The sequence below is a fragment of the Lampetra fluviatilis genome, chromosome 71, assembly GCF_964198595.1.
Source record: "Lampetra fluviatilis chromosome 71, kcLamFluv1.1, whole genome shotgun sequence".
In the NCBI taxonomy this organism is placed as follows: Eukaryota; Metazoa; Chordata; class Hyperoartia; order Petromyzontiformes; family Petromyzontidae; genus Lampetra; species Lampetra fluviatilis.
Genome location: NC_136345.1, coordinates 4,423,551 through 4,448,176, shown reverse-complemented (window position 1 = coordinate 4,448,176; position 24,626 = coordinate 4,423,551). Strand labels below are relative to the sequence as shown.

At 53.7% G+C, this 24,626-nt stretch overlaps 1 protein-coding gene across 1 annotated transcript; it reads right to left on the bottom strand.

Annotated features, from left to right (window-relative positions):
- Positions 1–5,824: 5,824 nt before the first annotated feature.
- VTN (vitronectin) lies at positions 5,825–23,001 on the bottom strand. Its single transcript, XM_078883465.1, has 10 exons — positions 22,971–23,001; positions 21,981–22,101; positions 21,009–21,134; positions 16,625–16,872; positions 15,691–16,075; positions 14,924–15,066; positions 11,520–11,673; positions 9,173–9,325; positions 8,249–8,374; positions 5,825–5,928 (listed from the first exon to the last, which is right to left on the bottom strand). The coding sequence occupies exons 2-10, from the start codon at positions 22,072–22,074 to the stop codon at positions 5,825–5,827; spliced, it is 1,533 nt and encodes a 510-aa protein (XP_078739591.1). The 5' UTR covers positions 22,075–22,101; positions 22,971–23,001.
- Positions 23,002–24,626: the final 1,625 nt, after the last annotated feature.

Sequence of the window (24,626 nt, the reverse complement as noted above, 5' to 3'; positions counted from 1 at the left end):
CCAGGTGAGAGCCCCCATTGATATCCATCATCTCTAGTGATTGACCTCTATTTAACCCGGGTGTGGTGAAGTATGGTCGAAGAAAACCGACTTAACGATACAATCCGCACTTTGAACAACATTTAAAATTTCGATTTAAAGCTTTCGTGACTGCAGGGTTTCATATTCTTGGTTCTTTCGGTAAAGTCACGTAGAAGGGAAATAATAAAATAATACAAATAAAACAATAAAAAAAAAATTAAACAATACAATTCTCACGTTTCTATTGCAACACAAGCAATCATCATCAGGTGTGAAAACCAAAAAAGAAAACTTTTTTCACATTTAATAGTTTAAATTTTATTATTTCCCTTCTACTTGACTTTACCGAAAGAACCAATAATATGTACCGTACCAGTTTAAAGGTCATCGATAACGGTGAATAGCGTGCATTTAATCTACAACACTAAAAGGCGAAAAAACAACGATGATACATTCACATAAGTGAACTTACAACTTCACATTTGCATTTTAAGGATAAATAATTAAGCGCTTACCGTTTGCCGGGGTTTATGCAACGTTCTGTGGGTCGCTATACTGCAATTCCCTTAAGAATTCTCCTCAGCGAGTATTTTAATAAAAATATATTAATCTTTATATAAATATCTTTAGCATCAGCAATAGTTTATAGCTATTATTCTCTTCATTAATCGAGTTTGTGTCGTGTTTTTTTATCGATGCAAAAAAAATTATTTGTTTGCGTGCGCTAAGGGAGATTTGAACGTTTGATTTTGGCGGGAAAACGGCGACGGGCGGTGGCGCGAGCTACGCCCCACCCCCCTAACACCAGCCCCTCCCCTCTCCCATTCAAGCCAATGGACGTGAGAGCGCCCCCCCCCCCCCACAATTTAAACCAATCAGCGCGGGACCACCCCCCCCCCACAATTCAAACCAATCAGCGCGAGACAGCCCCCTCCCTCAACAATTCAAACCAATCAGCGCGAGACCACCCCACCCCACAATTCAAACCAATCAGCGCGAGACCGCCCCCCCCCCATAATTCGAACCAATGGGCGTGAGACCTCTCCTCCCCCCACAATTCAAACCAATCAGCGCGAGACCCCCCCCACCCCCCTCACAATTCAAACCAATGGGCACAAGACCTCCCCCCCCCACAATTCAAACCAATCAGAGCGGGATCTCCCCCGCCCACAATTCGAACCAATGGGCGCGAGACCTCCTCCCTCAACAATTCAAACCAATCAGCACGAGACCGCCCCACCCCTCAATTCAAACCAATCAGCGCGAGTCCCCCCACCCCACCCACAATTTAAACCAATCAGCACGAGACCGACCCCCCCCCCCACAATTTAAACCAATGGGCGTGAGACCTCCTCCTCCACCCCCCCAATTCAAACCAATGGGCGCGAGACCCCCCCCCCCACAATTCAAACCAATCAGCGCGAGACAGCCGCCCCCCCCCCCCCACAATTCAAACCAATCAGCGCGAAATCACCCCCTCCCCACATTCAAACCAATGGGCGCGAGACCTCTCCTCCCCCCACAATTCAAACCAATCACACGAGACCCCCCCCCCCCCCACAATTCGAACCAATGGGCGTGAGACCACCCCCCCCCCCCCCCACAATTCAAACCAATCAGCGTGAGACCTCTCCTCCCCCCACAATTCAATTCGAACCAATGGGCGTGAGACCACCCCCCCCCCCCCCCACAATTCGAACCAATGGGCATGAGACCTCTCCTCCCCCCACAATTCGAACCAATCAGCGTGAGACCTCTCCCTCCCCCCACAATTCCAACCAATCAGCGAGAAATCACCCCCTCCCCCCATTCAAACCAATGGGCGCGAGACCACCACCCCCCCCCCCTCTCCATGGCGCGAGACTATCCACTGCTAGATGAACATCAAAGTGGTGGTGGTGGTGGTAATGGCGGTGTCTCTTACCCTGCGTGTCTTCTCCAATCGTCGAACTCCTCTCTCTCGTCTCTCTCTGTGTCTCTCAGCGTACTCACCACCATCACCGTGATCTTTCCACTGCTGCATGAAGGCTACGCGACTCTGTTGACTACCTCGTCTGGGAGATGTTAAAGGGCCGTTCATAAATGACGTCACGCGATTTTGGACGATTTTTTGACCCCCCCCCCCTACCCCTCGTCACGTCGTGTCACATAAAGTCAGACCCCCCCCCCCTCAAATATGACGTCACAAAGCTCTGCCCCCCCCCCTCCTCCCAAAAACAATAAAACACGCTTCAAATCGCTTTAAACTATTGTCATTGTAGTGCGTATTTAATGTGGCGCTGCACTCTGATGTTGTAGGAGAAAACATTTATTAAAAAGTCTATTTCATTAAGTAGAACGTGTTGCCTATATTTATTTAAAGTTGCGCATTTGATGTGACGTCACATTTCTCAACCCCCCCCCCCCCCCCCTCGTCACACATCGGCACAAATGTCTGACCCCCTATCCCCCTATCCCCCAAGGTGCGTGATGTCATTTATGGACGGCCCCTAACTACCTCGCCTGGTATGCAGGAGGTCGCGGGAGATGTTAACTACCTCGCCTGGTCTACAGGAGGTCGTGGGTCCTGCTGTATATTTGGAGTCTGTGTCTCTCTCCCCGTGGTGAGATGTCGACTATCTCGCCTGGTCTGCAGGAGGTCGTGGGTCCTGCTGTATATTTGGAGTCTGCGTCTCTCTCTCACCGCGGGAGATGTTGACTACCTCGCCAGGTCTACAGGAGGTCGTGCTTTCCATCTCGACCCTAACCATTTCTGCTGCTGTATATTTGGAGTTTGCGCCTCTCTTTCCCCGTGGTGAGATGTTGACTTTCTCGCCTGGTATACAGGAGGTCGTGGGTCCTGCTGTATATTTGGAGTTTGCGCCTCTCTCTCCCTGTGCTCACTTGGGCTTTTCCCTCCGGGCTCTCTGACGTCATTTATGGACGGCCCCTCTACATTTTAGAATCGAAATTTACGAATTTAGAGTATTTAGCTGCAACGATACATTTCCACGTGGTGATGATGATGATGGTGGTGGTGATATCAGCCGCTGCGTTGAATCTGATTCGCACCGTACGATTCAAGAGCCGAATGGCTCACAGGGCTAAACCTAATACATGAAATGAAACTGAAGTAGCAGCAGCACCAACATAATTCATAAAGTGTTATCATAAATCTTGACTTAAAGCTTTCGTGACTGCAGGAATTCATATTCTCAGGGTCTTTCGGTAAAGTCACGTAGATATGTTGAAAGAAAATAACAAAAAAACAACGACGTTTCGATCGTAACGCGGGCGTTCGTCTTCAGGAGGAGAAAATAGGTAAGCTGCTGAGGCAGGCTGTTTTAAAGGTTTGAAATGGGTGTAGCCCCAAGGGTCATAAACGAAGTGGGCGGGTCTAGTGATGTTAACGTGAGAAATTAGCATGCTATTGTAAGATCGGAGAGTGGCGTTTAATAGTCATCAACATCAGTATCATCAGTGCCACCAACCACCACCATCATCATCAGTAGCAACAGCACCAACATAATTCACAAAGTGTAATCATCAGCAATAGCATCACGGCAATAAACATGGCCATCATCATCGTCAGCGCCATCATCATCGTCAGCGCCATCATAAACATTGGCAACTTCTTGGTTCTTTCGGTAAAGTCACGTAGAAGGGAAATAATAAAATAATAAAAATAAAACATTATAAAATTAATTTATATAATAAAATAATACAATAATAAAAATAACAATATTTTTCTATATTATTTTATTATGTTTTATTTTTATTATTTTATTTTTTCCCTTCTACGTGACTTTACCGAAAGAACCAATAAGATGAATTCCTGCAGTCACGAAAGCTTTAAATCGAAATTTAACATTGGCAACTTTTGTTATTTTCTTTGAACCCATCTAGGTGAATTTACCGAATGACCCCAAAGAATATGAATTCCATGCAGTCAGGACAGCCTTAAGTCAAGATTAGCATGTGAATGGTCCTGGCCATAGGAAGGTGGAATGTAACACAAGAGTCTTTATTGGTTTGATCACAATCACCGATACGTGTGACGTTACCGTCGCGTTAGCGAATCATCGTCGAATCCAACGAAGCTGCTGCTCTAAGATCGATTATAGTCAAAGTTGAGCCCATCCTGACCACGCCCACCGCTCCACTGACCACGCCCACCACCCCACTCACTCTGACCCCCCCCCCTCCGATCATGCCCACTGCCCACCACCAACAACCGCCATTCGCCACTAAGTGGCGGTGACGTCACCACGACGCTTGTGCCAGGCCATGTGCACCTTGAGGCCACGTGAAGTGTCGAACGCCCGCTGGCAGGAGGTCACGGGGCAGACCCAGCAGGTGCCACGGGTCGACTGACCGAGATGACCGAGATGACTGGCTGATGCACCACCTGTGCCCCCTACTGTGCCAACTTGCTGTGCTTTAGCCACCCGGCGCTCCGCTCGTTGTTGTGAGCGTCGCTCCTCCGCCCTCCGTTGTTGCTGGAGGGCGACTGCCTCCAACTGCCCAGTAGCGTCCTTCACGAGCCTCCTCCACAGAGGCCGATCTTGACATCGCTGGTACCAGTCATCGGCAAATCCACTCAGCTCCACGTCCTCCTGTACCACATCACTCCATCTCTTCTCTGCCCACCGCCACACTGACCCCACCATTACCCCACTAACCCCGCCCACCACCTGCACTGACCCCATGTGGCCAAAATGAAATAAAAGAAAGGCGGAGCCTAATTAGGAAGGGGATGCGACGTTAGGGGGGAGGGCATAGACCAGGAAGAGACTGGGGGGGGGTGGGACTTGTGGAGTTAGGGGGCGGAGCTTAGACAGGAAGAGACTGGGGGGGTGGGGCTTGTGGAGTTAGGGGGTGGGGCTTAACCACAGGCCAACGAGTTCTCAAATCAAATTCCTCTATATAGTGAGTTCAGCATAATTTCATCATCATCATCATCAACGTCACCATCATTATTATTATTGTTCATGTGCGTGTGCGAATTGAATGAACGCGAATTGGCGTAACAGCCTTCGTCGATTTGTGTTTATCGTTGCGTATGGCACTAAGTGTGGTGCTCTAATGGATCCCTATGTGTCTCTATGTGTCTATATGTGTCTCTATATATCTCTACGTGTCTCTACATTTCTCTATGGATCTCTATGTAGCTCTATGTATTCTCTACGTGTCTCTATGTATCTCTATGTATATCTGTGTATCTCTATGTGACTATGTATCTCTATGTATCTCTGTGTATCTCTATGTGACTCTGTGTTTCTATGTATCTCTACGTGTCTCTATGCATCTCTACGTATCTCTGTGTATCTCTACGTGTTTTATGGGTCTCTATGTATATCTACGTGTATCTATGTATCTCTATGTATCTCTATGTATCTCCATGTATCTCTATGTGTCTCTATGTATCTCTATGCATCTCTACATGTCTCTATGTATCTCTATGCATCTCTACATGTCTCTATGCATCTCTATGTATCTCTACATGACTCTATGCATCTCTATCGGTGTCTACGCATCTCTTTGGGTCTCTATGTATCTCTATGTATCTCTACGTGTCTCTATTGGTCTCTATGCATCCCTACGGGTCTCTATGTATATCTATGGGTCTCTACGTATCTCTGTGTGACTTCTCTATGCATAATTCACGAGTCCATGACACACTCCGGAGTCTTGCGGATGCACGTGAAAGTGAAGTCACCGGCCGGAGGGGTGGGAAGGAAGGGGGGGGGGGATCACCCCCCTTTGTGACGTCACAACCACGCGCCCTTTGTGACGTCACGGTGGGGGGTGTGGTGGCAGGGGGTCACTTGATGTCGCAGTTGAGCCAGTACTTGGCGATGGAGCGTGGGTAGGGCGGAGAGGCACGCTCCACTCGACGGCTGGACAGGTCCACGCGGTAGTAGGAGTCTGCCCATGCATATAGGGGGGGCGGGTCACAGTTAGTAGGATACTTACCCACGCACACAGGGGGGGCGGGTCACAGTTAGTAGGATTCTTACCCACGCACATAGGGGGGCGGGTCACAGTAGGATTCTTACCCACGCACATAGGGGGGGGGCGGGTCACAGTTAGTAGGATACTTACCTACGCACACAGGGGGGGCGGGTCACAGTTAGTAGGATTCTTACCCACGCACATAGGGGGGGGCGGGTCACAGTAGGATTCTTACCCACGCACATAGGGGGGCGGGTCACAGTAGGATTCTTACCCACGCACATAGGGGGGGGCGGGTCACAGTTAGTAGGATTCTTACCCACGCACACACAGGGGGGGGGCACTGTTAGTAGGATTCTTACCCAAGCACACACAGGTGGGGGCACTGTTAGTAGGATTCTTACCCACGCACATAGGGGGGGGCGGGTCACAGTTAGTAGGATTCTTACCCACGCACACACAGGGGGGGGGCACAGTTAGTAGGATTCTTACCCACGCACATAGGGGGGGGGCGGGTCACAGTTAGTAGGATTCTTACCCACGCACACACAGGGGGGGGGGCACTGTTAGTAGGATTCTTACCCAAGCACACACAGGTGGGGGCACTGTTAGTAGGATTCTTACCCACGCACACACAGGTGGGGGCACAGTTAGTAGGATTCTTACCCACGCACACACAGGGGGGGCACTGTTAGTAGGATTCTTACCCACGCACACACAGGGGGGGGGGACAGGTTGTAGGATATTTTTGGGTCTTTCGGTAAAGTCACGTAGATAGGTTCAAAGAAAATGACAAAAATAACAAATTCGTTGTTTTAGTTATTGCCAAAAAACCCACGAATATTCTACAACCAGGGGGGCACAGTTAGTAGGATTCTTGCCCACGCATATAGGGCGGCGGGTCACATTTAGTAGGATTCTTGCCCACGCACACACACAGGGGGGGGGGGCAGTTAGTAGGATTCTTACCCATGCACACACAGGGGGGATCACAGTTAGTATGATTATTGCCGACGCACACACAGGGGGGACACAGTTAGTAGGATTATTGCCTACGCACACACAGGGGGGACACAGTTAGTAGGATTCTTTCCCACACACACACAGGGGGGGCACAGTTAGTAGGATTCTTACCCACGCACATAGGGGGGTCACAGTTAGCAGGATTCTTTCCCACACACACACAGGGGGGTCACAGTTAGTAGGATTATTGCCCACGCACATAGGGGGGGCGGGTCACAGTTAGTAGGAGTTTTTCCCACGCACATAGGGGGGGCGGGTCACAGTTAGTAGGAGTTTTGCCCACGCACACACAAGGGGGGGACAGGTTGTAGGATATTTTTGGGTCTTTCGGTAAAGTCACCTAGGTAGGTTCAAAGAAAATGACAAAAATAACAATTTTGTTTTTTTAGTTATTGCCGACAAACCCACGAATATTCTACTTTAGATCCCCCGTGTAGCCTCAACAGACTGTAGGGGCAAGTGCTGTTAGCGAGCACCTATGAAGGCCGGAACGGTACACGAGGGGGTGGGTGGCCAGCACCACGCCCGACCGCCTTTGTCTCCCCAGTGGCGATGTTTCACACCGCAGCAGGTACTCATTTGAGGCTGAGTCGACCTAGGGGAGGCCCCGGGACCGGTTCAGATAATCGTCACTGGTTTTTGCCGTGAGCGGGAATCAAACCCAGGTCGCCGGGTTCATAGGGCAGTGCGCTAACCACTACACTACCGCTCCCCACTAACACACACTGGGGGGGGGGGGGGCACTGTTAGTAGGATTCTTGCCCACGCACACACAGGAGGGTGCATGGGACGGACTACAAACTCAAGGCAACAACGGCAAGCAGTTATAATGAGATGAGTATTCAATTTGGTATAGTGGTGTAGTGTATAGTGGAGTGTATAAACACTACACTATACACTACACTATACACTACACTACTATACACTACACTACTATACACTACACTACTATACACTACACTATACACTACACTATACACTACACTATACACTACACTATACACTACACTATACCAGAGGTGTGGACTCGAGTCATGTGACTTGGACTCGAGTCAGACTCGAGTCATGAATTTGATGACTTGCGACTCGACTTGGACTTGCATAACAATGACTTTGTCCCACCTCTGCACTATACACTACTACACTATACACTACTATACACTACACACTACTATACACTACACTATACACTACACTATACACTACACTACTATACACTACACTATACACTACACTACTATACACTATACTATACACCACGCGACTGCACCTCCGCTGTAGAAGTAGACGTCCAGGCTGGCGTGGGGGTGTGCCGGGTAGGGTGACAACATGGCCGCCTCCAGACGCGTGGGAACGCCGCGCCAGCTACGTGCCGTGTCCCGCGGGTAGCACTTGTCTGGGGCAGCAGCAGCAGCGGAGACAGCAGCAGTAGTTGCAGTCGTAGCAGCAGTAGCAGCAGTAGCAGTAGTAGCAGCAGTAGTAGTAGCAGTAGTAGCAGCAGCAGTAGTAGTAGCAGCAGTAGTAGCAGCAGTCGTAGTAACAGCAGTAGTAGCAGTAGTAGCAGCAGTAGTAGTAGTAGTAGCAGCAGTCGTAGTAGTAGTAGCAGTAGCAGCAGTAGTCGCAGTAGCAGTAGCAGCAGCAGTAGTAGTAGCAGTAGTAGCAGCAGTAGTAGTAGCAGCAGCAGTAGTAGTAGGAGCAGTAGTAGCAGCAGTAGCAGTATCAGTAGTAGTAACAGTAATAGTAGCAGTAGTAGCAGTAGCAGCAGTAGGGGCAGCAATTCAATTTGTTTGGCCGCGTTGGGTGGTGGAGGGCTCCACAACAATAGTAGTCACCCAGGGCGGCCATCGCGTGGCCTCTCTCCAATAGAATCGGAACCACAGATCGCTCCGAGCACCCACATTATACACAACTATACACCCGTGTACACACACACACACACGTGTACACACACTCACACTCACTCAACAACAACAACAACAACTGCCATTCGCCACTAAGTGGCGGTGACGTCACCCCGACGCTTGTGCCAGGCCATGTGCACCTTGAGGCCACGTGAAGTGTCGAACGCCCGCTGGCAGGAGGTCACGGGGCAGACCCAGCAGGTGCCACCGGTCGACTGACTGAGATGACGTGCACACACACACACGTGTACACACACACACGTGTACACAAACGCACACGTGTATACACGCACCGTGTCTGGCCGAGAAGAAGCGGCTCATGAAGGCGTCCCAGCCGTGGGGGGCTCCGTGCAAGTGCGCCGAGTGGGGGGCTCGCGGGCGAGTGTGCCGCCGGCACTCGCGGGAGCTCGACTGCTGGCGGAACGTGTACTTGTAGTACTGCCCTCCTGTAGATATAAAGAGAGAGGTACACGGGGATATATAGAGTTCAAGTTCAAGTTCATTTATTAGGTATAGCCCTGTGAGCCATTTGGCTCTTGAATCGGGTGCAACCGCAACAAACAAAAAACAAAAACACGAACAAAAAACATATTAAAGTGACTAAGTGACTAAGTGCAAACAGAAAATCTAAGAAAAGACAGCAAAATATTGCAGAAAAAAACACCGTACACCAACGCTGTGTGCAAAAATCCCAGTGGGATGCAAGTCAAACATCAACAACAACAACAACCATAAAACAACTTAGATTAAGGCCATCAGTCTAACTCTGTACTACAACAAACAAACATGGCTAAACCAATACACTTTTCGAAATCAGAGAGAGATATACACAAAGAGAGGAACACGTGCTTGCAGTACTGGCTTCCTGGAGAGGTAGATAGAGCGAGATAGACAAAGAGGAACACGTACTGGCACGGCTCAGCTTCTAGCTAGTGGAAAAAAACAAAACCCAACCTGAACCATGACAGGGCTGGCCCTGGTATGGCTCGGTTTGTAGCCAGTGGAAAAAAACAAAACCCAACCTGAGCCATGCCAGAGCTGGCCCTGGTACGGCTCGGTTTGTAGCCAGTGGAAAAAAACAAAACCCAACCTGAGCCATGCCAGAGCTGGCCCTGGTACGGCTCGGTTTGTAGCCAGTGGAAAAAAACAAAACCCAACCTGAGCCATGCCAGAGCTGGCCCTGGTACGGCTCGGTTTGTAGCCAGTGGAAAAAAACAAAACCAAACTTGAGCCATGCCAGGGCTGGCCCTGGGATGGTGGCTAGGTGGGGGTGTGGGCTAGTGGGGTCTAGGGGGGTCTAGTGGGGGCTAGGGGGGTCTAGACGGGGTCTAGGGGGGGTCTAGGGGGGGGCCAAAACGGAGTCTAGATGGGGTCTAGGGGGGGTCTAGACGGGATCTAGGCAGGGGGTCTAGGGGGTGTCTAGGTGGGGTCTAGGGTGGTCTAGGGGGTGTCTAGGTGGGGTCTAGGGGGGTCTAGGGGGTGTCTAGGTGGGGTCTAGGGGGGTCTAGGGGGATCTCGGGGGGTCTAGGGGGTGTCTAGGTGGGGTCTAGGGGGGTCTAGGGGGTGTCTAGGTGGGGTCTAGGGGGGTCTAGGGGGATCTCGGGGGGTCTAGGGGGTGTCTAGGTGGGGTCTAGGGGGGTCTAGGGGGTGTCTAGGTGGGGTCTAGGGGGGTCTAGGGGGATCTAGGGGGGTCTAGGGGGTGTCTAGGTGGGGTCTAGGGGGGTCTAGGGGGTGTCTAGGTGGGGTCTAGGGGGGTCTAGGGGGTGTCTAGGTGGGGTCTAGGGGGGTCTAGGGGGTGTCTAGGTGGGGTCTAGGGGGGTCTAGAGGGTGTCTAGGTGGGGTCTAGGGGGGTCTAGGGGGTGTCTAGGTGGGGTCTAGGGGGGTCTAGGGGGGTCTAGGGGGTGTCTAAGGGGGTCTAGGGGGGTCTAGGGGGGTCTAGGGGGTGTCTAGGTGGGGTCTAGGGGGGTCTAGGTGGGTCTAGGGGGGTCTAGGGGGTGTCTAGGTGGGGTCTAGGGGGGTCTAGGGGGGTCTAGGGGGGTCTAGGGGGGTCTAGGGGGTGTCTAGGGGGGGTCTAGGGGGGTCTAGGGGGGTCTAGGGGGTGTCTAGGGGGGTCTAGGGGGGTCTAGGGGGGTCTAGGGGGGTCTAGGGGGATCTAGGGGGGTCTAGGGGGTGTCTAGGTGGGGTCTAGGGGGGTCTAGGGGGGTCTAGGGGGTGTCTAGGGGGGGTCTAGGGGGTGTCTAGGTGGGGTCTAGGGGGTCTGGCAGGGGGTCTAGGGGGGTCTAGGCAGGGGGTCTAGGGGGGATCTACGGGGGATCTAGACGGGGTCTAGACGGGGTCTAGACGGGGTCTAGGGGGGTCTAGGGGGGTCTAGGGGGTCTGGCAGGGGGTCTAGGGGGGTCTAGGCAGGGGGTCTAGGGGGGATCTACGGGGGGTCTAGACGGGGTCTAGACGGGGTCTAGACGTGGTCTAGGGGGGTCTAGGGGGGTCTAGGGGGTCTGGCAGGGGGTCTAGGCAGGGGGTCTAGGGGGGATCTACGGGGGGACTAGACGGGGTCTAGACGGGGTCTAGACGGGGTCTAGATGGGGTCTAGACGGGGTCTAGGGGGGTCTAGGCAGGGGGTCGAGGCCCTCGTGGGCTCACCCTTGAAGAAGTAGGCGTGCTCCTGAGCGTGCCGGGATCGCGGGACGGCGAAGGCCGCGTCCGGAGTGGACGGGACCCGCGGGAACCCCCGCGAGATGCTGCGCGGGAAGCCGCGGTCGAGCACCCCGTCCGTGAAGCGCCAGTACTTGTCTCCCTGGAGCGAGCACACGGACACACAGACAGACACACAGAGACAAAGATACACACACACAGACAGACACAGAGGCAATGATAAGCACAGACAGACAGACAGGCAGACACAGAGGCAACGACACACACACACACAGACATACAGACAGACATACAGACACACAGACAGACACACAGACAGAGATACACACACAGACAGACACACAGACAGACACAGAGGCAATGATAAGCACAGACAGACATACAGGCAGACACAGAGGCAACGACACACACACACAGACAGACATACAGACAGACACACAGACAGACACACAGAGACAAAGATACACACACACAGACAGACACACAGACAGACACAGAGGCAATGATAAGCACAGACAGACAGACAGGCAGACACAGAGGCAACGACACACACACACAGACAGACATACAGACAGACACACAGACACACAGACAGACACACAGACAGAGATACGCACACAGACAGACACACAGACAGACACAGAGGCAATGATAAGCACAGACAGACAGACAGGCAGACACAGAGGCAACGACACACACACACACAGACATAGAGACACACAGACAGACACACAGACAGAGATACACACACAGACAGACACACAGACAGACACAGAGGCAATGATAAGCACAGACAGACAGACAGGCAGACACAGAGGCAACGACACACACACACACACACAGACAGACATACAGACAGACACACAGACACACAGACAGAGACACAGAGACAAAGATACACACACAGACAGACACACAGACAAACACAGAGGCAATGATAAGCACAGACAGACAGACAGGCAGACACAGAGGCAACGACACACACACACACACACAGACAGACATACAGACAGACACACAGACAGACACACAGAGACAAAGATACACACACACAGACAGACACACAGACAGACACAGAGGCAATGATAAGCACAGACAGGCAGACAGGCAGACACAGAGGCAACGACACACACACACAGACAGACATACAGGCAGACACACAGACAGACACACAGAGACAAAGATACACACATACAGACAGACACACAGACAGACACAGAGGCAATGATAAGCACAGACAGACAGACAGGCAGACACAGAGGCAACGACACACACACACAGACAGACATACAGACAGACACACAGACAGACACACAGAGACAAAGATACACACACACAGACAGACACACAGACAGACACAGAGGCAATGATAAGCACAGACAGACAGACAGGCAGACACAGAGGCAACGACACACACACACAGACAGACATACAGACAGACACACAGACACACAGACAGACACACAGAGACAAAAATACACACACGCAGACAGACACACAGACAGACACAGAGGCAATGATAAGCACAGACAGGCAGACAGGCAGACACAGAGGCAACGACACACACACACACAGACAGACATACAGACAGACACACAGACACACAGACAGAGACACAGAGACAAAGATACACACACAGACAGACACACAGACAGACACAGAGGCAATGATAAGCACAGACAGACAGACAGGCAGACACAGAGGCAACGACACACACACACACAGACAGACATACAGACAGACATACAGACACACAGACAGACACACAGACAGAGATACACACACAGACAGACACAGAGACAACGACACACACATACAGACAGAGACAACGACACACACAGACAGACACAAAGACAACAACACACACAGATAGACACACACACAGACAAAGACACACACACACAGACAGACACAGAGATAGACACACACACATACAGACAAAGAGACAACGACACACACACAGACCAAGGTACAGAGACAGACAGACAGACACAGAGACAAAGACACACACACAGACAGACACAGAGACAACGACACACACAGACAGACACAGCGGCAATGACACAGACACCCATCACTCCATCTCTTTGTTCAGCCCGCGTCACCAACTCACCCACTCACTCACTATCACTCTGTCTCTTCTCTAGCACGTGTCACCAACTCACCCACTCACCCATCACTCCATATCTTATCTAGCCCGTGCCACTCACCCACTCACTCACCCATCACTCCATCTCGTCTCTAGGACGCGTCACCAACTCACCCACTCACTAAACCACACACTCACTCACTCACCCACTCACCCACCCACCCACCAACTCACTCACCCATCACTCCATCTCTACTCTAGCCCGTGTCACCAACTCACCCACTCGCTCATGCACTCACCCATCACTCAATCTCTTCTCTAGCCCGTGTCGTGCCCGTTTAGCCCCCTCTATGCGGCCGAACAAAAGCTGTTTAGGCATGCGGTGGCTGGGCATGCAGGCTACATGACCCAGCCAACACAGTTTGCCTGCCGGATGAGCTCACCAATGGGACTTTGTCCAGATCATTCAAGGATTTGTGAGCTCCTCACACAATCCAGCCTGCAGGTTAAACCCAGGATGGATCGTAGGCAGGCCAGCCTAAATGTTTCTAACCGGTGAAGATTCTCCATTAGGGGGGTCCACGTTTGACAAGCGTAGAGAAGGAAGGGAATGACCGTGGCCGAGAAGACCTTAATCTTCGTGCGGAGTGACAGACCAGGTAGCTTCCACACAGCAGCGTTACGCAGCCGATGATAAGATATTGCCTCTCGACTGATTCGGAGTGAGACCTCTGCTGCCAAACCAGAGCCGGTCATGAGGCACACTGCCCAGGTATGGGAAACTCTCCACTCTCTCCACAACTGCCCCATCACCAATTGGGAATTGTGGAGGTTGTGGAGTGTCCGATGGCACAAAATACCCAGGCAGGTGCTTTGTTTTGGTGGGGCTGATGGTAAGGCCCCACCCTCTTAGTGGCCAGCTCCAGTTTCAGCAGCAGCGCCTTCAACTCCTCCTCCGAGTGAGCGGCCATCACCAGATCATCGGCATACATAAAAAAGACGCTCCAAGCCTGGGGTTGTCATTCAGACTCTGTCTTCTCGACAGACCTATTCTTCACCTGAGGACGGCTGCTTGCGTTGTGGCCGAAACGTCGTGAGAATTATTTCATTATGTTTCATTTTTTATTATTTTATTACTTCCCTTCTACGTGACTTTACCGAAAGAACCAAGAAGACACATAACATGGTTGAGCAATAGGGTGCCACCCTTCGACCACACCCGGGGGGGGGGGGGTGATTGGGGGGGCATTGATCAGCCTCCAGACGCACGCGGGGAGCACGCGGGGATCACGTGGACCACCACCTTGAAGATGTAGGAGAGCGCCTGGCAGTTGATGCGCGTGAAGGCCGCATCCACGGGGGCCGGGACCCCCCACGCCTCCTCGATGAGCCGGGGAGCGCCGGGGGAGCCTCCAGAGACGGGGAAGAGCTCCCAGACATACAGCCCTGGGGGGGGGGGGGGTGGGCGGTGAGAATGGGAGGCTCTTTCGGAGATGGTAGGGGATGGGGTATAGACTCAGCACTGCTACCCATAGACTCAACACTGCACCATAGACTCAACACGGCACCATAGACTCAGCACTGCACCATAGACTCAACAATGCACCATAGACTCAACACTACCCATAGACTCAGCACTGCCCATAGACTCAACACTGCACCATAAACTCAACACTGCACCATAGACTCAACACTGCACCATAGACTCAGCACTGCACCATAGACTCAACACTGCACCACAGACTCAACAATGCACCATAGACTCAACACTACCCATAGACTCAGCACTGCCCATAGACTCAACACTGCACCATAAACTCAACACTGCACCATAGACTCAACACTGCACCATAGACTCAACATTGCACCATAGATGCAACACTGTACCATAGACTCAGCACTGCTTACCATAGACTCAGCACTGCCCATAGACTCAACACCGGGCGAGGTGGTCAACATCTCCTAGCCCACCACGCGAGGTAGTCAACGTCTCCTAGCCCACCAAGCGAGGTAGTCAACGTCTCCTAGCCCACCAAGCGAGGTAGTCAACGTCTCCTAGGCCCCCCGTACCGCGGAAGGCGAGCACGGTCCCGTTGGGGGTCGTCATGAAGGCGTCGAAGGCCTCCCCGCTGCACAGTTCGGCCTTGGGAGGCGAGCCCCGGGCCATGCCCGTGGACCCCGTGGCCTCCCCGGGGGATGCGGCGGCAAGCCCTGGGCCCTCCTCGTGGGGCCGCTGGGGCCCGGGTTGGGGTCCCAAGGGAGTCGAGGCCCCGTGGGGACGCTGGGAGCCGGGCCTCTGATCGACGGACTCTGAGGACGGGGGTCTCTGTGGAGGTCGCGGTTGTTGTGGTGGTTGCGGTGGTTGCGGTGGTTGCGGTGGTTGCGGTGGTTGCGGTCGTGGTCGTTGGTGTGGCTTTGGTGGTTCTGGTTGATGCGGTGGTGGTGTTGCAGGAACCTAGGGAGAGAGGAAGACGATTACGGTGATGGTGGTGATGATGATTGTGATGATGTTGATTGGGCTAGTGTTGATGATCGTGATCACGAACATGATGGTGGTGATGATGATCATAATATTAATAGTGACCATGATGACAATCACGACGATGATGATCGTGACGACAAAGATGATGATGATCGTCATAATGATTACGACGATGATGACGATCGTGATGACGACGGTGATAACGATCGCCACAACGACGACGACGATGATGATGATGACGACGATCGTCTCGATGATTACGACGATTACGACGATGATGACGACAATGATCGTGACGATGATTACGACGACGATGATGACGATCGTGATGACGACGACGATAACGATCACCACAACGACGACGACGACGATCGACTCGATGATTACGACGATTACGACGATGGCGATTGTGACGACGACGACGACGATGATGATCGTCACGACGATTACGGCGATGATGACGACCGCGACGATGAAGACGATGATGACGACCACGAAGACGACATCCTGCGTCATCTTTACCCTGGGCGGATAGAGGCCCTCCTCAGCGGTGTCTCCTCCCAGCACCTCCTCAAAATCATCTCCCCTACCAGCACCACCAGCACCAGCACCACCAGCACCAGCACCACCACCACCAGCACCAGCCTCCCCCTCCACGCCACCCTCCTCGTGGCTGATGTCGGCTTCAGGGTGGATGATCACGCTGGTGAGGTCCTCCTCCTCCTCCTCCACCGAGGGGTCAAAGTCATCCGGGAGGTCGCCACGAGTTACTATGGGGGGGGGGCGGGGGGGGCGGTTGTGAGAGGCGTGAGGGTTAGGGGTGAGGGGTGAGTGTTAGGGGTGAGAGTTAGGGGTGAGGGTTAGGGGTGAGGGGTGAGTGTTAGGGGTGAGAGTTAGGGGTGAGGGTTAGGGGTGAGGGGTGAGTGTTAGGGGTGAGAGTTAGGGGTGAGGGTTAGGGGTGAGGGGTGAGTGTTAGGGGTGAGAGTTAGGGGTGAGGGTTAGGGGTGAGGGGTGAGTGTTAGGGGTGAGAGTTAGGGGTGAGGGTTAGGGGTGAGGGGTGAGTGTTAGGGGTGAGAGTTAGGGGTGAGGGTTAGGGGTGAGGGGTGAGTGTTAGGGGTGAGAGTTAGGGGTGAGGGTTAGGGGTGAGGGGTGAGTGTTAGGGGTGAGAGTTAGGGGTGAGGGTTAGGGGTGAGGGGTGAGTGTTAGGGGTGAGAGTTAGGGGTGAGGGTTAGGGGTGAGGGGTGAGTGTTAGGGGTGAGAGTTAGGGGTGAGGGTTAGGGGTGAGGGGTGAGTGTTAGGGGTGAGAGTTAGGGGTGAGGGTTAGGGGTGAGGGGTGAGTGTTAGGGGTGAGAGTTAGGGGTGAGGGTTAGGGGTGAGGGGTGAGTGTTAGGGGTGAGAGTTAGGGGTGAGGGTTAGGGGTGAGGGGTGAGTGTTAGGGGTGAGAGTTAGGGGTGAGGGTTAGGGGTGAGGGGTGAGTGTTAGGGGTGAGAGTTAGGGGTGAGGGTTAGGGGTGAGGGGTGAGTGTTAGGGGTGAGAGTTAGGGGTGAGGGTTAGGGGTGAGGGGTGAGTGTTAGGGGTGAGAGTTAGGGGTGAGGGTTAGGGGTGAGGGGTGAGTGTTAGGGGTGAGAGTTAGGGGTGAGGGTTAGGGGTGAGGGGTGAGTGTTAGGGGTGAGAGTTAGGGGTGAGGGTTAGGGGTGAGGGGTGAGTGTTAGGGGTGAGAGTTAGGGGTGAGGGTTAGGGGTGAGGGGTGAGTGTTAGGGGTGAGAGTTAGGGGTGAGGGTTAGGGGTGAGGGGTGAGTGTTAGGGGTGAGAGTTAGGGGTGAGGGTTAGGGGTGAGGGGTGAGTGTTAGGGGTGAGAGTTAGGGGTGAGGGTTAGGGGTGAGGGGTGAGTGTTAGGGGTGAGAGTTAGGGGTGAGGGTTAGGGGTGAGGGGTGAGTGTTAGGGGTGAGAGTTAGGGGTGAGGGTTAGGGGTGAGGGGTGAGTGTTAGGGGTGAGAGTTAGGGGTGAGGGTTAGGGGTGAGGGGTGAGTGTTAGGGGTGAGAGTTAGGGGTGAGGGTTAGGGGTGAGGGGTGAGTGTTAGGGGTGAGGGTTAGGGGTGAGTGTTAGGGGTGAGGGTTATGGGTGAGTGTTAGGGGTGAGGGTTATGGGTGAGTGTTAGGGGTGAGGGTTAGGGGTCAGGGTTAGGGGTGAGGGTTAGGGGTGAGGGTTAGGGGTGAGGGTTATGGGTGAGTGTTAGGGGTGAGGGTTATGGGTGAGGGTTATGGGTGAGTGTTAGGGGTGAGGGTTATGGGTGAGTGTTAGGGGTGAGGGTTATGGGTGAGGGTTATGGGTGAGTGTTAGGGGTGAGGGTTATGGGTGAGTGTTAGGGGTGAGGGTTATGGGTGAGTGTTAGGGGTCAGGGTTAGGGGTGAGGGTTAGGTGTGAGGGTTAGGGGTGAGGGTTAGGGGTGAGGGTTATGGGTGAGTGTTAGGGGTGAGGGTTAGGGGTGAGGGTTAGGGGTGAGGGTTATGGGTGAGTGTTAGGGGTGAGGGTTAGGGGTCAGGGTTAGGGGTGAGGGTTAGGGGTCAGGGTTAGGGGTGAGGTTTAGGGGTGAGGGTTAGGGGTGAGTGTTAGGGGTGAGTGTTACGGGTGAGTGTTAGGGGTGAGGGTCAGGGGTGAGGGTTAGGGGTGAGTGTTGGGGGTCAGTGTTAGGGGTGAGGTTTAGGGGTGAGGGTTAGGGGTGAGTGTTAGGGGTGAGGCTTAGGGGTGAGTGTTAGGGGTGAGTGTTATGGGTGAGTGTTAGGGGTGAGGGTCAGGGGTGAGGGTTAGGGGTGAGTGTTGGGGGTCAGTGTTAGGGGTGAGTGTTAGGGGTGAGGGTAAGGGGTGAATGTTGGGGGTGAGTGTTAGGGGTGAGGGTTAGGGGTGAGTGTTAGGGGTGAGGCTTAGGGGTGAGTGTTAGGGGTGAGTGTTATGGGTGAGTGTTAGGGGTGAGGGTCAGGGGTGAGGGTTAGGGGTGAGTGTTGGGGGTCAGTGTTAGGGGTGAGTGTTAGGGGTGAGGGTAAGGGGTGAATGTTGGGGGTGAGTGTTAGGGGTGAGTGTTAGGGGTGAGTGTTAGGGGTGAGGGTTAGGGGTGAGGGTTAGGGGTGAGTGTTGGGGGTGAGTGTTAGGGGTGAGTGTTAGGGGTGAGTGTTAGGGGTGGGGGGGGGTGTGAGAGGGGTGACTGTTAGGGGTGAGGGTTATGGGTGAGTGTTAGGGGTGAGTGTTAGGGGTGAGTGTTAGAGGTGAGTGTTAGAGGTAAGAGTTTGGGGTGAGGGTTTAGGTGAGTGTTAGGGGTGAGGGCTAGGGGTGAGGGTTAGGGGTGAGGGTTATGTGCGTGTGCTCTAGTTTGTGTGTGTCAGTGTGTGTCTGTGTGTGAGTGTGTGTGTCAGTGTGTGTCTGTGTGTGAGTGTGTGTGTCAGTGTGTGTCTGTGTGTGAGTGTTTGTGTCAGTGTGTGACTGTGTGTGAGTGTGTGTGTCAGTGTGTGTCTGTGTGTGAGTGTGTGTGTCAGTGTGTGTCTGTGTGTGAGTGTGTGTGTCAGTGTGTGTCTGTGTGTGAGTGTTTGTGTCAGTATGTGTCTGTGTGTGGCAAAACAACCCCGTACCTTTTTGTTGGTGCCCGGATGGCAACGCTGTGGTGGGCAGTGCCGTGGGGGGAAGGCCATCTGAGATTGGCCTTTCCCCTCATGGCGACTGTGACCACCACAGCGGCCAAATGGGGGCTCTGAACGGGTGCGAGGGGCTGGAAACCCCTCCACCTTCAATAAATTACCAAACCACGACTGAAATATCTAACTAATAAGCTTGTGCCGGAGGCCACGGGGGGACAGGCGTCTATGATGTCTCCTGGCAAAACCCCATTTGGCGGAGCCAGGAGATTGAATTTTTACCCTCGGGGCTCCTCCAGAAACAACGAAAAACCACTATGTGTGGCCACGTGGAATGTTCGAACGCTCACTGCAGAGGAGAGGCTGGCCACTCCTCTGTCAGGAGCTGGACCGGTACCGCCTGCATCTCTCTGGTAGTCTGGAGGTCCGGTGGACCGGCTCTGGCTCCTGCCACCATGAGGGGTGGACAGTCCTCCACTCGGGGCAGGAGACTGCCAAACCACAGGGAGTGCTTTTGTTCTGAAGAAACGAATGAAGGGGGCGTGGGAGCGTGGCCCTCCAACAACAATGGAGGGCGGAGGAGCAACGCTCACAACAACGAGCGGAGCGCCGGGTTGTTAAAGCATAGCAAGTTGGCACAGTAGGGGGCACAGGTGGTGCATCAGCCAGTCATCTCCGTCATCTCGGTCATCTCAGTCATTCGACCCGTGCCACCTGATGGGTCTGTCCCGTGACCTCCTGGTGCACCTAGCCTGGCACATCAGCACTAGTCGACCCGTGGCACTTGCTGGGTCTTCCCCGTGACCTCCTGCCAGCGGGCGTTCGACACTTCACGTGGTAGCCTCAAGGTGCACCTAGCCTGGCACAAGCGTCGTGGTGACGTCACCGCCACTTGGTGGCAAATGGCGGTTGTTGTTGTTGTAGTCGTTAGAGCACTGTGTGTGAGTGAGTGAGTGGGGAGCGGTGGGTGTAGTGGTTAGCACTACGCTGCGCTACGACCCTGGTGACACGGGTTCGATTGCCGCTCACGGTCAACACCACTCAGTGACGATTATCCGAACCGGTCCTGGGCCTCCCCTAGGTCGACTCAGCCTCAAATGAGCTACCTGGTGTAAGGGTGCGTAGTAAAACATCGCCACTGGGGAGACAAAGGCGGCCGGGCGTGGTGGCGCTGGCCATCCCACACCCCCTCCGTGTGCCACAGGTGCTGCTGCTCGCTAACAGCACTTGCCCCTGCGGCCTTGTTGCAGGCTACACGGGGGAGCTTTGTCTTTGTCGCGTACTTGTGATGCAAAGGTCGTCGTAGTCCGGGCAGCAGTCCCGGCGTCCCTTGCAGTAGGGGTCACAGGCGCACTCCGATTGGCTGACGCCGGAGAACAGCGCCTCATCGCAGCGCTCCTCGCACGAGCCTGAACTCACCACCGCTCACCAGTTACTCACCAGTTACTCACCCACTCACTCAGACACTCACTCAGACAGACACTCACCCGCTCACTCAGACACTCACCCACTCACTCAGACACTCACCCACTCACACAGACACTCACTCACGCAGACACTCACACAGCCACTCACCCACTCACACAGACACTCACTCACTCACACAGACAATCACTCACACAGACACTCACTCAGACACTTACCCACTCACTCAGACACTCACCCACACACTCACACACTCACTCACACAGACACTCACTCACACATACACTCACTCAGACACTCACTCACACAGACACTCACTCAGACACTCACCCACTCAATCACACAGACACTCACACAAACACTCACTCACACAGACACTCACTCACACAGACACTCACCCACTCAGACACTTACCCACTCACTCAGACACTCACACAGACACTCACCCACTCACTCAGACACTCACTCACTCACACAGACAATCACTCACACACACACTCACTCACTCACACAGACACTCACTCAGACACCCACTCACTCACCCACTCAATCACACAGACACTCACCCACACACTCACACACTCACTCACACACACACACACACACTCACTCACTCACACAGACACTCACTCAGACACCCACTCAATCACACAGACACTCACTCACCCACTCACCCACTCACACAGACACTCACTCACACAGACACTCACACAGACACTCACTCACTCACACAGACACCCACCCACTCACACACACAGACACTCATACAGACACTCACTCACACAGATACTCAAACACACACAGACACTCACCCACCCATGTTCACTGACCTGTGCGTGAGGCTTGTGCACATCCCAGGTCGCACAACGCCATCACCGCCATCACCGCCATCACCCACTTCACCCCCATCGCCTTCACCTGCATCACCGACCGTCCTGTCCGTCCCAGCCTCTACCCGACACTCAACAACACAACATTCATGTCGTCATTACACCTCCACCACCACCACCACCTCCACCACCTCCTCCTCTACCTCCACCACCACATCCACCACCACCTTCACCACCACCTCATTACACCTCCTCCACCACCTCTACCACGACCACCTCCACCACCACCTCCACAACCTCCTCCACCACATCCACCACCACCTCCTCCACCTCCACCACCACCTCCACCACCACCTCTACCACCTCCACCCCACCTCCTCCACCTCCACCACCACCTCCTCCTCCTCCACCACCACCTCCACCACCACCACCACCTCCACCACCTCCACCACCAACACCACCTCCACCACCTCCACCACCAACACCACCTCCACCACCTCCACCACCACCTCCTCCACCTCCACCACCTCCACCACCACCTCCACCACCTCCGCCTCCACCACCTCCACCTCCTCCACCTCCACCACCCCCATCACCTCCACCACCACCACCTCCACCAAAACCCACCACCACCACAACCACCACCTCCACCACCACCACCACTTCTACCACCACCACCACCACCACAACCACCACCTCCACCACCACCTCCACCACCTTCACCTCCACCACCTCCACCACCACCACCTCCACCACCATCACCACTTCTAACACCACCACCTCCACCACCACCTCTACCACCTTCACCTCCACCACCTCCACATCCACCACCACCTCGTCACACACACACCTGTACACATACACACCTCGTCACACACACACAGACACACACACACAGACACACACCTCGTCACACACACACACACACCTGTACACACACAAACAGACACCCAGACACCTCGTCACACACAGACACACACGCACGTTCACCTCCTCTCGGAACCCGCGACCTCCTCGTGTCTCCTCTCTCACCGACTGACTTCACGCTCCGTTCCTGTATGTCAAGCTGCGCAGATTTCCTCCCCCCCCCCCCCCCACACATCCCCCCACTTGATAGGCGCTGTTTGCCTGACCGGGTGAATGATTCACCCCTGATGGTGATCGTGGTGGAGGTGGAGTCCTCTTTCTGTCTCTGTCTGTCTGTGTCTGTGTCTGTCTGTCTCTGTCTGTCTGTCTGTGTCTGTCTGTGTCTGTCTGTGTCTGTCTGTCTGTCTGTGTCTGTCTCTGTCTGTCTGTCTGTCTGTGTCTGTCTGTCTGTCTGTGTCTGTCTCTGTCTGTCTGTCTGTGTCTGTCTGTCTGTGTCTGTCTGTATCTGTCTGTGTCTGTCTGTCTGTCTGTCTCTGTCTCTGTTTGTGTCTGTCTGTGTCTGTCTGTCTGTGTCTGTCTGTCTCTGTCTGTCTGTCTGTGTCTGTGTCTGTTTGTCTGTCTGTGTCTGTCTGTCTGTGTCTGTCTCTGTCTGTCTGTCTGTGTCTGTCTGTCTGTGTCTGTCTGTCTGTGTCTGTCTGTGTCTGTGTCTGTGTCTGTCTGTGTCTGTGTCTGTGTCTGTCTGTCTCTGTCTGTCTCTGTCTGTCTCTGTCTGTCTCTGTCTGTCTCTGTCTGTCTGTGTCTCTGGTGCCGGACGGGCAACGCTGTCGTGGTCAGTGCTGTGGGGGGAGGGCCAATTCCAATTGGCCTTCCTCCTCATGGCACTTGTGACTACCACAGCGGCTACATGGGGGCTTCAATTAACTTACCGTTAAACCATGACTACAAAATTTAATAAATAAGCTTGTGACGTCTGTGACGTCTCCTGGTCAAGCCCCAATTGGCGGAGCCAGGAGACTGAATCTTTACCCTCGGTGCTTCTCCAGAAACAACACAAAACCACTACGGATGGCCACGTGGAATGTTCGATCGCTCACTGCGGAGGAGAGGCTGCCACTCCTCTGTCGGGAGCTGGACCGGTACCGCCTGGATCTTTGTGGTATTCAGGAGGTCCGGTGGACCGGTTCTGGCTCCTGCCACCATGAGGGGTGGACAGTCCTCTACTCGGGGCAGGAGACTGCCAAACAACAGGGTGTGGCTCTTCTTCTGAACAAAAGAATGAACGAGGCATGGGAGCGTGGCAGGGAGGTGTGGGAAACGGTAAGCCCCAGGCTACTTTGGGCTCGCCTTCCTATCAACCAGAGGTGAGGAGTGGTGGTCGTGGTTACTTATGCCCCCACTGAAGACGAACATCCGTGGAGGGATGCAGGCAAGGCCGATGAGTCAGATGCCTTTTATGACCTCCTGTCACAGGTGCTAGCTAAAGTGGCCCCTCGGGATAGAGTCATCTTGTTGGGTGACTTCAATGCCCGAGTTGGTCATGATGCTGGCACCTGGTCTGGAGTGATTAGAAGGCATGGGCCAGATCAGCTCAATAACAACGGCAGGAGGTTGCTAGATTTAAGTGCAGCCCATGGGCTTGTAATTGCCAACACGCTGTTCCGGCATCGGCGCATCCACACAACATCATGGATGCATGCCGGGTCCAAGCAAGAACATCTGCTGGACTACATAATGCTGAGGAAGGTGGTGTTTGTACGCAGACTGCCCTACATGACATCA